The sequence below is a fragment of the Magallana gigas genome, chromosome 4 (assembly GCF_963853765.1).
Source record: "Magallana gigas chromosome 4, xbMagGiga1.1, whole genome shotgun sequence".
In the NCBI taxonomy this organism is placed as follows: Eukaryota; Metazoa; Mollusca; class Bivalvia; order Ostreida; family Ostreidae; genus Magallana; species Magallana gigas.
The window spans coordinates 19,415,425-19,430,122 of NC_088856.1; the positions used below are offsets into that span (position 1 = coordinate 19,415,425).

A 14,698-nucleotide genomic window follows, 5' to 3' on the forward strand; every position below is an offset into this window, starting at 1 on the left:
TCGGATTCGGCATTCGGTAAAATGGGTAGACAAGACTTGGCCTAGGCAAAACAAAAGATTGGCAGTTATTAATCTGTCAATCTCATTAAAATTTCAGGATATTTGATGGACCAGTATATTTGTATTTGCTGTAAATATTGCTGCAAAATAATGCGTATTTGGAATTGACGATTGCCGATCTGCCCCGGCTTTTATTTTGCCACGGCCCAGGTTTGCGTACCCATTTTACCAAGACTTGTATTCCATACATCTAAAACGAGGTTCTTTGTTTAAAGCAGCCATGACATTATACGAAAAAGGGTCGATCTGACTATGATGAATTTGCTTGTTGTGCAACAGTTCGCGAATGAAGGGAGAGTTTTGAAACATGCAAAATGTATTTGTGCCGATTTTGTGAAGTAAATTGAGGCTAAATATTTCAATGCGTTGACAGTTTTCACACATGACGTTGGTGTTAGCTTGTTCTGATTTTCGTTTCGTTTTCATTATTTATGCTTTGTAACCTGGGAACTATCGTCTGTATTTCGTGATTTTTACGTATCAAATCAAACAGAGACTTCGGTAAATCAAACAGTTAACTGTTTACCTGCGCAAATTAAGTAAAATCTGATGTATCAAAAAAGTACTGAAATACAATTCATTCTATCGGTAATTCGGCATTATATTTTGCGTAATGGTATATTAATGCAATAGGTTTTGTTGAGATGCTCGGCATTTTCTCGAGTTTATTCAGTTTAAATAGAGTTTGATATCGCTGTCGGAAATATGTAGGTATATACATGTACATGTATATATATGATTCATTTCGAAAAATAAATTGTGTTCTTTATTTGTTATAGTGCATGTTTCTTGTGTTTTAAATAATTGTTTACAATTTCTATTTACTAACCATATTTGAGTGTTAAGCTTCGAATTATAAGCAAGATACAGAGATTTGCTCACAATTCTATGTTTGTACACAGATCTTAAAAACTAAAGATTAAAAAACTAAAAAAAATTTTAATATTTATTAAGAAAATTTTCAAAGTCTCTTCTTCCAGAAACCAACTTTAACAACTTATTGCATTGTAAACTTAACCTTTTTTAGCTCACCTGAGCCAAAGTCTTCTCAAAAACTATTAGGCCAGGAAAGCTCAAATTTGAGTGGAAGCATCCTCAGATAGTGTAGATTCAAGTTTGTTCAAATCATGGTTCCCGGGGGTAGGGTGGGCCCACAATAGGGGGATCATGTTTTACATAAGAATATATAGAGAAAATCTTTAAAAATCTTCTCAAAAACTATTAGGCCAGAAAAGTTCAAATTGAAATGAAAGCATCCTCAGGTAGTGTAGATTCAAGTTTGTTCAAATCATGATCCCCGGGGGTAGGGTGGGGCCACAATTGGGAGATCAAGTTTTACATAGGAATATATTGAGAAAATCTTTTAAAAATCTTCTTCTCAAAAATATTTGGCCAAGAAATCTCAAATTGGCATGTAACCATCCTTAGGAAGTGTAGATTCAAGTTTGTTCAAATCATGGTCCCTGGGGGTAGGGCGGGGTCACAATGGGGGATGAATTTTTATAGATAGAGAAAATCTTTAAAAGTCTTCTTCTCAAAATTATTAGGCCAGGAAAGCCCAAATTTGAGTGGAAGCATCCCCAGATCGTATAGATTCAAGTTTGTTTAAATAATAGTCCAGGGGTAGGGTGAGGCCACAATGGGGGATGAATTTTTACTTAGGAATATATAGAGAAAATCTTTAAAAATTTTCTTTTTAAAGAATTTTTGGCCAGAAAGGGTTTAAACTTGTGTAGAGGCATCCTCGGGTAGTGTAAATTCAAGTTTGCAAAATCACAGTCCCTAGTGGTAGGGCGGGACCGTGATGGCGGTTTGAATTTTTACATAGGAATATGAAGAGAAAATCTTTAAAACTATTCTGGGAAAGTGTTCGGTTCAAAACTCAGTACTTAGTGTGAAAGCAAAGGTTATGCAGATTTAAGTCTGATGAAACCATGATTCCCTAGAGAAAAATGGGGCCATGAAATGGGGGGAGGGGGGGTATATAGGAATAGAGACAAATCTTCTTACAGGTACAACAACAAAAGGGGCTTGGTATTTACCAAAAAATAAGAGGTTGATAAAAATTGGCAGATTTTCAATTTTTTTTAGCAAGATCTACTGTACTCAGTTGTCAAGATATTTTGATACTGTAATGCTAATTTGATCAGAATTAAGGCAAATGTTGCTCAGGTGAGCGATGTGGCCCCTGGGCCTCTTGTTATATGTATGCATGATCATTAGATTAAAAATATGTGTACCTTGAAAATCTAGAGATCCTTAGATCACATATGTAAATCTTATATATCAATTTTCAGATTTCAAACTCCCCATCTGATTTAATTAGGGCCCCGCAAGGATTTGCGGGTGCCCTATAGTAATCACTCTGTCCGTCCGTCCTTCTGTCCGTCCGTCCGTCTGTCACTCTTCCGTCCACAAATTTTCTGTTTTTTTCTAATAACTTTTTTTATGGTTGCCCAATCAAGTTCAAATTTGGTATGGTAGTTCAGTAGGCAGAAATACATATTTTGATGCTAAGTTTGGTTCTCTATGTCTTCTGGTTTGGAGCTGGGGTGGTGGGGTAGATTCCTTAACTATGCATAAGAATGAATGGGCAAAGAGAGATAACTGCTGAGAATGTTACCATTGTATACTAGGAAGGCTGTGCAATATTTGTCCTTTGGGATTAATTAACCTTCCACAGGAAGAAAATCCTAAGCTTTATCTTTATCTGTCACATTGAGATTAATTACTGCACTGCCTGTGTCTGCAAATGAACTTTGTTTTGAAGTTAAGGTAAATTTTGAATGATGTGTAGTATTGTGTACATTCTTTGAAATATGGATTTAAAATATAATATTCATACTTTATTTTGGTTAAAATACCGTACGCAATGATTTATGATAATTTTATTGAATTCTAAAATCAAGATATATATTATGATATCCTTTTTCACTATTTTATTTTTTAATTATAATTTATTTTATTTTTTTCTGCCTAGCTTAATGCTGTTAATTTTAACAGGTAATCAGATAATAACCCCATTCTGTCATTTCTGAAAAAAACAAATCTTATTGTAAATTTAGAAGAAAAGGATGAGAGAGCAAAACAATTAACCCCCTGGGATTAATTTTCTTGCCTACTGCAGATATGAAGATTAATGAACACCTTTGTCTGCAACTGATGTTTGTTTTGAAGTTGAGGTCAACCCTGGGTGATACAATGTATAAATTTGCATTCACTGAAGGCTTGCATTTTATAAAACACCTGTTTAAATCTTTTTTAAATACACATTTAATTTAGTTTTTTTTTATAAGACATGAGGTTATTTCTGTTTTATGCAGATACAAGGTTACTATTTAGAATTTTTGGACATTCAGGAATTATCTTGAAATTTTAAAAATACAGTTGTTACTTATTATTTTCATATTTTTTTTTTTAATGTAATCAAATTAAACTCTCATTCCATGAGCTGCACCCTTATATTTTTACCCCTCAGTTTAACACTTTAATTGTTGGATGAAAATCATATCCAACTACAAATCATGAGATCCTATATATTGCAGTTCTTTACATCTTATGCCGGGCATTTATATTTTTCATCATTGTTAATATAAAGAGGATGGAATTCAACGTTTTTTTCACTTCTGTATATTAATTGTCATAGCGGGGCCCTTCCTGACTGGTCAGTTTTCTAGTTATCTTTTATTTTGCATTAGAAAAAAACTTAAATGAAAAGCATTTTGTTGTATCAGATGTTTAACACTGTATATTTTAGTTTCATAAGTTTGCTCAACAAGGAACACTCATGTCATTCACTTCCCTTTTGAATCAAAGAGCGTACTATTTTGTAGCAAAGAACTGTTCCTATTGGACTCTCATTACTTCTCTGACTCTTTTGTAGTGGTGAAATCAACGACCGTGATTGGCGCTTCCTACTGACAGGGGGTGTGGCCCTGGAGAATCCTTTCCCTAACCCAGCAGCTGATTGGCTCCCTGACAAGTCGTGGGGAGAGATCGTCAGGGCCTCCGATCTACCACCCTTTAAAGGCTTCATGGAACATTTCCGCAAAAATGTATAAAAATTATATAGCACTTTAACTCCAGCCCTTTACATCTACCACATTTTAGATATCGTCATTTTGACTGTCTAGTATGAAGCATTCATACTAAAAGTTAACTCATTTTTTGGCCAACATGATTATTTTATAGAAGATTGTACCGTATTTGACTCTTAGAATAATCAGAAAATTAGCATACTGAACTAATTTGGTATGATTTTTGATTGACAGCTGAATGCGTGGAAGAAGATCTATGATTCCACTGCTCCCCAGACTGAGCCCCTCATGGAGCCGTGGGACAAGAGCCTCAATCGCCTGGAGGAACTGATAGTGCTCCGGTGTCTGCGTCCGGATAAGGTAAACAGTTAGAAGACATGCATGGCAGCTATTTAATTAGCAGTCATAGATTTGACCTGTGTTAATTTTTCCTCGACACAATATCTCTAGATTGATCTCCTTATTTTGATATTCCGTACAATAACATGCAGTTATTAAAATCTAATGGTGTGTTTGTTTTGAATTTGACCAGTTTTAAGTTCATTGTTAGGGTAAAAATAAATGAATATGAAGTTAAGATAATGTAAAGGTTACATGATATTCCATACACCAAGTATATACACTTGGTGTTTTGTTGTGAAATAGATTTTTTTCTCTTTATAGATGCAGTGAAAGTTTTATAATATTTGATACAATATTTTGTCTTTTGTAGATGGTTCCAGCTGTTCAAAACTTCATTGTGGAGAAGATGAGTCAGCAGTACATTGAACCCCCGACCTTTGACCTGTCGCTCAGCTATGAGGACTCCCAGCATTTCTCCCCCCTTATATTCCTTCTGTCCCCAGGAGCTGACCCCATGGCTGGTCTATACAGATTTGCTGAAGAAAAAGGTAAAATATAAAGTCTTTTCCCGCTATTTATTTGTTTGATTGTATTGAAACTGAGTTGTTGAAACAGTGAGTTTACTCAAATGCCATCATAGGAGGTTCCAGTGTACACTGTATTACTAGACTATAGTCTGTACCTAATTGCTTGAAATCAATGCTAATTTACAGGTATCTTAGAAATAATTGGCTTCTTAGGTTCATAGGCCACTTCGTGTGTGTGTGTGTTAGTGTTTGAACTGTATCTGAAGAAAGAGCTTGTTAGTTCCAAGAGCAAGTCTGTATTACATTTAACCCATATGTATGTTATAACATGTGCCATTATCTCGGGATTGTATTAAAACAATAGGAGTGCAGCACCTGTCTATCTTGTATACTGTATCATTTGTTTGCAGTCCGTAGTATTAACCTCAGCATTCAAGCAAAACATTTTAGCAGTTTGTCCATTTTGAACTCAGCTGATTTTTATTCCGGTGAATTGTGAAATCATTTAATCTGTTTGCTAACTTTCTCCTGATTGATTTTTAGATGTGGGTGAGTAAACATTGTGTTGTTCTTAGAGCAGAGAGAAGCACAAATGCTTGTCGATCAAAAAAAAAAACCTGAAAATGAAGGCCAAAAAAATTAATTCCTTGGTTCTCAAGGTGCCTGCATCTGATTTATCAAAGTGTTTACCCATGCTTAAATGATTTGAATTAATTTCTCTCAACTCTTGCTCCATGTGGCTTCTTCATCCTTGAAAGAAAACATGAAGATTTATTTCTAATCATTTTGTTTAGATCATTTAATCAATTCAATTGATTAATTAAACATTGGGTTTTAAAAATAAAATAAAAATATAATGCATCTGTTCGTTATTTAATAAGAAAAATAAAAGGAAAGAAAAATCTCTGCCCTCCAGCATTTATTTTTGAAAGTATTGGCCTGAGAACCAAATAATTGATTTGAAGTGGCCTGTATAGAAATGATAGTGAAAAAATTGTAGGTATTTAGAATAGATCTGTGTCTGCCATTGTTTACTGTTCTGACACTGAATGGTTTGTTGATGATTAAACTGATCATTGTTCTGATAATCAGGTGCTATTAAGTCTGTGTCTGTAAGGAAAAGTGAAGGTGAGTATGTTGGTGTATTGGTTGATTCATGTCACATGACAATGAGAACATGTGATACTGTCATGTGACAACCAGGTGAAGTGATGATTGGTTGCTTAAAAAGTCAATTAAGTCACGTAACTGCTTTTGGAATTCTCATGTGCTAAGCCACATAACTGCTGTTGTTGGGATTCCAAACAAGTACATTTACACAAGAGTGTGTAATTGGTTGTATGAACGATATACATCACCGTCTGCTTTTAAAAGTTGTATGTGCGATTGGAGGTTAAGGGTTGTGAGTGGTGTATTTTGGTCTCGCTGGTTACAGAAGATGTCAATATCTCATAATCCACCACATTGGTAATTGTGTGGGCATGGTTGTTAGTTCACTAGGTGCACCGCTAGACATAGGCCTGGGGTACCACAAGGAACATCCACCCAGTGCATGGTTGTGTACAGTGTTAAAGGATATCAGTACTTGATTTTAAATTTATATATTGTAAATGTTAATTAAAGCAATTGTCATGTGTGGTTGTGTTTTTACAATGTGAATTAATACTCACTAAAATTTCATGCATTTATTCATTCAGGAAGATCAAAAGATGGTATCACCACATCAAGTTTGTTTGATTGACCTTTTAACCTTTTGACCTTTTTGTTTGTTTATTTAATATTCCATGTGACCTCTAACAGGTTTAATACCTCCACTGCCTTCATCACAGTCACAGATGAGTGATGATTCATCAGAGCGTAAAATAACCTCATTACTGGGGGTCACACACCCCTCAGAGGATCATGCGCGTATGTCCATACCACTACTAACCTGTCACTCATGCACAGTGCCACCAAACGACCTTCTGGTAGGGTCAAGGTCATTATTGAAAGTTGAAAATTAACAGGAGTAAAACATTCTAGACATAATAAAATAAAAAAAAATCTAAAATCTTTTTTTTTATCATGAGTTAGCAATATGTATTTAGATTAAATAAAAAAGTGAATAATTAACTTACCAGTATATCAATTTCTTCAGCCTACCAGAATCTAAAGGTGGCCCCCTTTAGAGTTAATTCCCTCCCCCTGTCACGCCCTAGCTAAAGTAGCCACACCCATCTCACGCCCTAACCCCCTCTGGATGTACCTAGCTTGTTGCTCAAGATAAAGATCAAATGCATCTGATACAAATAATGTACTAAGCATTCCTACTCTTGATCAACTATTCAATTTATAAATACACTTAATAAATCTATATGAGAGGATTATATTTACCAGTATTTCTTCATTGTGAAAAATGCTTTCAGCATTGAAAAATGGAAATTTCAAGAAAAACTAAATCAGTTGTGTAGATATTAAAACATCCAGGTTTTAATTAACTTTTTTATATGTAGAAAATTTGTAGAATCTAGATGTAGGACTTTTGTTTTAAGATTATTAGGTTAAAGTAGAACTTTTTAAGGTCTTCCATTTTCACGAAAGACCTGGTAGTGATTTCATTGTTTTTATACGGTCTTTTTTTTTTCCTTTTGTTTCTTATTCCCATCAAAGAAATTCTTATTCTTTTATTTTGTTCCTGATCCCTCTACTTGAAACCCTGACCCAGTAACTTGATTAACTAGGATTTTACAATTAATGTACATGTAGTCATCTTATTTTCAGTAGTCAAGATATATATGTCATCATGTCTCACTTTTGCATGCTCTCTTTCAGATGTTTTGTATAACTGCATGATACCAACTTGTAGCAAGTTTGTGTATATTTTATCTTGCATGTGACTTGATTTATATGCATGGATTTTTATGTAATCAATTATGATTGCTTTCTTTCAGTCTCTCCAGCTGTTTCTCCTCAGCAAATTACTGTCCAGATAACTATTGATTTATTGAGAAAAATGTTTTTAATGATTGTAATTTGATAATAAAAACGATTTTAAGTGGAATTTTTCTCCTCCAAATGTCATTTCACAATGCATCTACATGTAATAGCGAGAAAAGTATATTTACAATCAATATATTAACTAATCTTCATCAGTTTGATTATATTGTTTTCTACTCTTTTAATATGTACTCCTTCTGTAATCTTAATTTTTTTCTAAAATAGTGTCCTCTTTCTAGTATTTAGTAATGCATGCATTTCTTTCAATGACCTTGACCTTTTCTATTATTCCACAGGGTCAGGGAGCAAAGGTCTACAAACAATCTCTTTGGGGCAAGGTCAGGGGCCCATAGCTGAGAAAATGATAATGGAGGTAAGATACGCTGTGTCTGATCAGTTTTTTGTATGTTAAAAATTAATATGTGAAATGTATTTATTGTTTACTGTCAGAGCTAATAATCTGGCGGTGCTTCCTACCAAGAGTCCTACTTAATGTTGAAAGTTCCTCGACGAAGGTCATGCTTAAACAATAAATGATAGAAAGAAAACTTCCTGTCACTGAAAAATTAAACCAAGATTTTCAGGCATCTTTTCTTTGGCCAACATATTCTGTGTGTGATTTATTCAAACTCAAAAAGATAAACTTCCACTGATTGTGGTGTATTGTAGGCGGTGGATGATGGAACATGGGTGGTTCTACAGAACTGCCACCTGGCGGCATCATGGCTGGGTGAACTGGAACGCATCTGTGAAACGGTTTGTTAACACCATGTACATGGCTGTATGAATAATGGCCACTAAGTATACAGTAAAATATGGTTGAAACTAATGCTTACAACAAATTCAGTTTCATTTCCGTATTCTTAAGAAAGAATTAAAAACTCTTATATGGATTTGCCAAATATTGTAAAAACATGTACAGTTTATAATGATTAAAAATCATTTGTCCCAAGTGTTGCACTCTAATTGTGTATACTGTACATTTTCCATTATTGATAAAAATAGTATGATAGATGAGGAGAAAAAAAATTATTCAAACAATGTGGAGAAATTATTTTGATTAGAATTTCTCATTTATTCTCATTTAGTCAAACATGATGTTTAATAAATTCAATTTGATTTAAGGTGATTACGGACATCAACATTACCAAGCCCAACTTCCGGCTGTGGCTGACAAGTTACCCTTCCCCAGATTTCCCCGTGTCGGTCCTCCAGAATGGGGTCAAGATGACCAATGAGCCCCCCAAAGGACTGAGGGCCAACCTCCTCCGGTCCTACCTGAATGACCCTATCTCTGACCCAGCCTTCTTCTCTCAGTGCAATAAACCAGCAGTATGTACTCAAGGATAGGGTTTAGTCTTTATAGATTTACGCATGTTGACTTGTTAAAGTTAAATTAATTTTCAATAATCACTGAATGTATTATAAAATAGACTTTCATTAAATCTAAAATGTTTTGCAAGTAGAATTTTAATAATTCATATGGATGGAATATTAACTGAGTTTGAAAATGCTACTCATTCAAAAATATATGTGTTTGTAAGCGCAGTTTGCAACAGCAATTCTAATTATTGCAGTGGCAATCAATCTTACGGAAGCTTATTGAGGCCAGTTCAGTAAATACATTAATTTATATTGCATTAAATCGCAATAGTTATTGCGTTTATTCGCAATGTATTTTGCGTTTAAACGCAAAAGATTGCGATAAAACGCAAAAAGTATTGCGATTAAACGCAAAGTGGATTGCGATAAAACGCAAAAAGTATTGCATTTAAACGCAAAACCAAAATTGCGTTAAAACGCAAAGCTTTTATTGCGTTTAAACGCAATATATTTTGCGAATAAACGCAAAAGTTTTTGCGATTAAACGCAATAATTTTGCGATTAATTGCAATGATTTTGCGATTTAACGCATTGATTTTTGCATTAAATCGCAGTTTATTCATTTGCTTATATATACACTTCAATATATGTACCAAGTGCGTGATTTGATGACAACACTTGACACATCCCAAAGACTCAGTTTCTGGTTTTCACTTGGAATAACTTATAATAAAATAGTAAGTTAAAGCATCAGGCACTTCTAAGCAAACGTATCCTCAAAAAAAGGATCGCGCTATTAATAAATACAAGAGAGAGAATAAGTCTTTGCTTATATTTGTTTCCAAATTCTTCCTTAGAGATGACATGCGAAATGGCAATTGATGGATGCACCAGTGATGTTTGCTTGCCGGATACTTGGTATCTAGACTGAGAAACAGTTGAATTGAAAAAACGAAAAAGACTCCTTCGCAAAGAGCATTATGCCAAGGGGCCTTATTAATAGAGGCATGTCGATTCGTGTGACAAATTAAAACAATGGAACTTGCACAAACAGTTGCATTGATGGCTATACTTTGAAAATTTATTGTCTCAAAGATATTACCGAATTGAATAGGTGATAAAACATTTTCAAAAAGTAAAATCATCTATCTGAATAGGTGATTCCATATATTCAAACTCAAGAGTGATACATGTACCTTTTTTCAAATATGTGATATCCCTTGTTCAAATCACAAAATAAATACAATGTAGGTGATTGATGGATGATTATACCTATTATAATAAATGCTATCACTTTTTGAATATGTGATATCACTAATTCAAATCAGTGATATAACAATTACAATAAATGCCAAATCAGTCCGTCATATTGAATAAACATTATCACTTTCATTTGACAATGATATAAGAAAGCATTATGGATGGCAGATATACAGTGTATGTGTTGACTATTTGATTTTATTTAATAATTAAGATTCGATATATGAGAAACAGTATAAAAAACAAATTAGAAATAGAGGAGAGAGCACGACGAGAAAAACGAGAAATGTCTAACATTACGTTTAATAAACAGATTGACGGATGGTTGTAGCATAACATAAGTATGTCATAAACCTTTTCGTTTGGTCTGAATAGAAAAAGTCATGTTCAAATTAAAAAACAGGTTTGCAATAAAACGCAATAACTATTGCGCTTAAACCCAATACCTATTGCAATTAAACGCAATAATTATTGTTGCGTTTAATTGCAAAAACGTTTGCGTTTATTCGCAAAAATTATTGCGTTTAAACGCAATAATACTTTGCGTTTAAACGCAATAATATTTTGCGTTTAAACGCAAAACTTTGCGTTTAAACGCAAAACTTTGCGTTTAAACGCAAACCTTTGCGTAAAAACGCAATGTTATTTGCGTTAAAACGCAATAGCTATTGCGTTTAATCGCAATCGTTTGCGTTTAAACGCAAATCTTATTGCGATTTAACGCAAAAGATTGCGATTAAACGCAATAATTATTGCGTTTAAACGCAAAAGAAATTATTTTTTCTGCTAAGCTGGCCTCAATAAGTTTCCGTACAATCTTTACAACAGCATAATTTTAAATTAATGAAATATTATGCCATTGCAAAAATTACACTGCTTAACCCACAATTTGTGTTTTTCAGAGTAAAGCTTGATATGTGTATTTTTGTTATCCCAAATTATTATTAAATTATAGATTCCTTTAAATTTTCACATGTATTTAACATTCAAAATATAATAGGTCTTTGAAAAGCTTCTGTTCGGGCTCTGCTTCTTCCACGCTTTGGTCCAGGAACGGAGAAAGTTCGGACCTTTGGGATGGAATATTCCCTATGAATTCAACGAGTCAGATCTCAGAATCTCTGTCAGACAGCTTCAAGTAATTACCTCCAAATATAGCATGATATAAAATTGAAGTTAATTGATGTATAAATTGAAGTCCTGTTATCTTAGTTTAATTTAGCACTTTAATAATGCATAAAATATCAAAATCTATTAACTTCTCTCTAAGAAGCTTTAAATTTATGATTTTAAAGAAAATTTATAACTTTTTAATGGAATATTAGAAATTTATTTTAGATGAGTACACATTGTATTATTATTTAATAGAATTCACAGTTATTACTGTAAATTAAAGTTCTCTACACATATATAATTATTTTATGTCAGATGTTCATCAACGACTATGACAAGCCCCCGCTGGAGGCCCTTAGTTACCTGACTGGTCAGTGTAACTATGGTGGGCGGGTCACTGACGACCTTGACCGGCGACTGATCACCAGTTTACTGGAGATCTTCTACAATGAGAAGCTGATCTTTGATGACACATACAAGTTCTCCCCGAGTGGCCTCTACTTTGCCCCGCCCAAGGGAAGCTACGATGAGTATGTGGAATACATCAGGAAGTTACCCCTGATTCCCCACCCTGAGGTAAGGGGACAAACTAGAGATTAAACTATCATATCATATGGAGATAAAAATTATTCCTCATCACAATGTGTTTGCAACTCTTTAAGGGAAAGAATTACTTTTAAAATTTGTTAGATAATGTATAAATTTGGAAACTTGAACCTTCGGTGAATTTTAATGAAATGATGAAAAGATTGCTAATAAAGAAGTTTGATCCCAGAATGTAATTTTCCAGATACAACCGAGAAGAACTGGCTATCTTAATGATCAGCATTTTGTTCTGTGATTTGAGCTCTTGACATTGACATTTATTATTTTCCAAGTCTGATCAGCTTACTGTGTAAAGTGTCACATCCCGATGTACATCTGTCGATGTGTTGTAGGTGTTTGGTCTACATGAGAATGCAGACATTTCTAAGGACCAGCAGGAGACACAGCAGCTGTTTGACGGCATTCTGCTGACACTGCCCAGACAGGTCAGTACACAGTCACTGTCAGCTGTTTGTCAGTAGATAGTATTGAAAAGCTGTTATAGAGATTATCTACTGTCATCATATCTATTATGTCAGTTAAGGATATACACAGTAGACTGGCATTTCTCTGTCAGTAGACAATAAACACTATCATAGAGATTATCTACTGTCATCATATCTATTAATATGTCAGTTAAGGATATACACAGTAGACTGTCATTTCTCTGTCAGTAGACAATAAACACTATCATAGAGATTATACACTGTCATCAGTTATGTCAGTAAAGTTATGCACAGATTAATGAAACTTGAGACTAGATATATACTGTACTTTTTCATTTGTTTTAATGTGTTTGGTCATCTCCTAAGAAAAATATATTGTCAATAAGGACTTTCTAGATTACTTCTTCTTAATAGATAGAAAACTATGATTATAGATAAATGATAGCTAATACATGTATTATGTATAGAAGAGTTATAGAATGATAGCATTTAGCAAGTATATAATGCTGTATTAAGGTAGATTGTGTACTGTGTGTCTAGAGCTACATGTAGATATAGAGAGATAAACAAAAGAAGTGTGTGAATAGGATGTGATACAAAGAACTATATATGATATGAGTTGAATTTTGCCCCCATAATTCGCCATTTTTAAAGTGTTTCGGGAACATTAAAAGGTTATGTTATTTTTTAGAGGAGTTGATATAAAATATATTTTTCACCTATTTATTTGATTTATTTGCACTCACTTGCAGTATATGACGTCAGAAGTGACGCTATTTCTATAATTCAATCAAAATCAGTCAAAAATTGACATTTTTCTTACCATTAAACGAATGGGAAATATAGAGCGCATGCTTGAACAAGGAAAATTTTTTTGTCAGTTATTAGTCTTGGCTAGTTACATCTCTGATTAAAATATGTTGTTTGTTCAAGCGTGCGCTCTATGTTTTTTGAAAGAAAAACTGCTTGAAAACAAGCTGTTTTATGCTAAAAATGCAAAAATGGCGGGAAAAGACTGTCTTCATGATACCATATTTCTAAATTGTGGGCACTTGAATCAAAATGAACATAATGTATAAACATCACATATATATCTGTACAAAGAAAACAAAGATTTACAGTAAAATGATGATGTTCATTTTAGGGGGCCATTTTAAGCCCTTATCATATATAGTCCTTTGGTAATCTTGCCTTTATACCGAATTTGATAATGATAATTTGAAGAATGAAAAAGTTAAATGTTAAATCTATGCAAAAAATGATCAAAATCAGAGAGATAAAGTAAAAGCTTACCTGATAATACATTGTATATACCCGGTATTTCTTCAGCATTAACTAGCTAGCTGTAGAAAAGTAATGTTACTTTATCTGAGAGCTGTAGAACAAGAAAAAGTAACTTCTTGCATATTTCTTGCAATAATATTGAAAATTATTCTCTTACAGCGAAATTTGCCACTGATAAAAGTAGAGAAAGTCTCAAAGCATTGCATGATTTTTATCAAAATATATAAAGATAGAGACTTGCATGACTTAGCGTTTACAGCATATAGTTTACAGTATTTAGTTAATAACAGTATTCCATGTAGCCTGATTAGTCTGTAGTGATGAATAGGAAATGCCATGATATAGTACTTATATATTCTCTTTCTTCTCCCCCTCCCTTGGATATGGTGATATGTGCATGACAATCAATACAGGACCAGGTGATGAATTCATTCTCTTGTGATGTGGTGTGCAGTTTTTGTTTCATTTTTCTTTTTGCAGGATTTTGCACTTTAATTTTTTAACGAAATTCAGTTTGAGTTTCTTGGTTTTATACCATATTGCTGTTATGATTTTTTACTATATAACCATGTTTAATAGGAAATTGTGCCTCGCATGAATTTCACATGAGAAATTTCACATGAAAATGACTCAAATTTTAAATGAATTATGTATATGATCTTGTAAAATCTAATATCATTAAAAAAATGTCCCATAAAATTTCTCTTAAAAAATGATACCTGAAAATTATGTGAAATTCATAGAA

General features: G+C 33.5%; 1 protein-coding gene across 19 annotated transcripts in view; it reads left to right on the forward strand.

The window, feature by feature from the left end:
* Positions 1 to 14,698, forward strand: part of LOC105327769 (dynein axonemal heavy chain 3) — an 80,829-nt gene that overhangs the window by 58,465 nt on the left and 7,666 nt on the right. For 8 of the 19 annotated variants that reach the window (XM_066081564.1, XM_066081567.1, XM_066081569.1 and 5 more), the window contains 11 exons: positions 3,944 to 4,115; positions 4,332 to 4,457; positions 4,810 to 4,987; positions 6,767 to 6,874; positions 8,239 to 8,315; positions 8,612 to 8,698; positions 9,068 to 9,274; positions 11,526 to 11,663; positions 11,954 to 12,214; positions 12,577 to 12,669; positions 14,113 to 14,133. In XM_066081564.1, the coding sequence (XP_065937636.1) occupies positions 3,944 to 4,115; positions 4,332 to 4,457; positions 4,810 to 4,987; positions 6,767 to 6,874; positions 8,239 to 8,315; positions 8,612 to 8,698; positions 9,068 to 9,274; positions 11,526 to 11,663; positions 11,954 to 12,214; positions 12,577 to 12,669; positions 14,113 to 14,133 (1,468 nt within the window). Of the gene's footprint in view, positions 1 to 3,943; positions 4,116 to 4,331; positions 4,458 to 4,809; positions 4,988 to 6,663; positions 6,694 to 6,766; positions 6,875 to 8,238; positions 8,316 to 8,611; positions 8,699 to 9,067; positions 9,275 to 11,525; positions 11,664 to 11,953; positions 12,215 to 12,576; positions 12,670 to 14,112; positions 14,134 to 14,698 lie in introns of all 19 variants that reach the window. The other 11 variants (XM_066081577.1, XM_066081579.1, XM_066081580.1 and 8 more) reach the window with 5 other exon arrangements.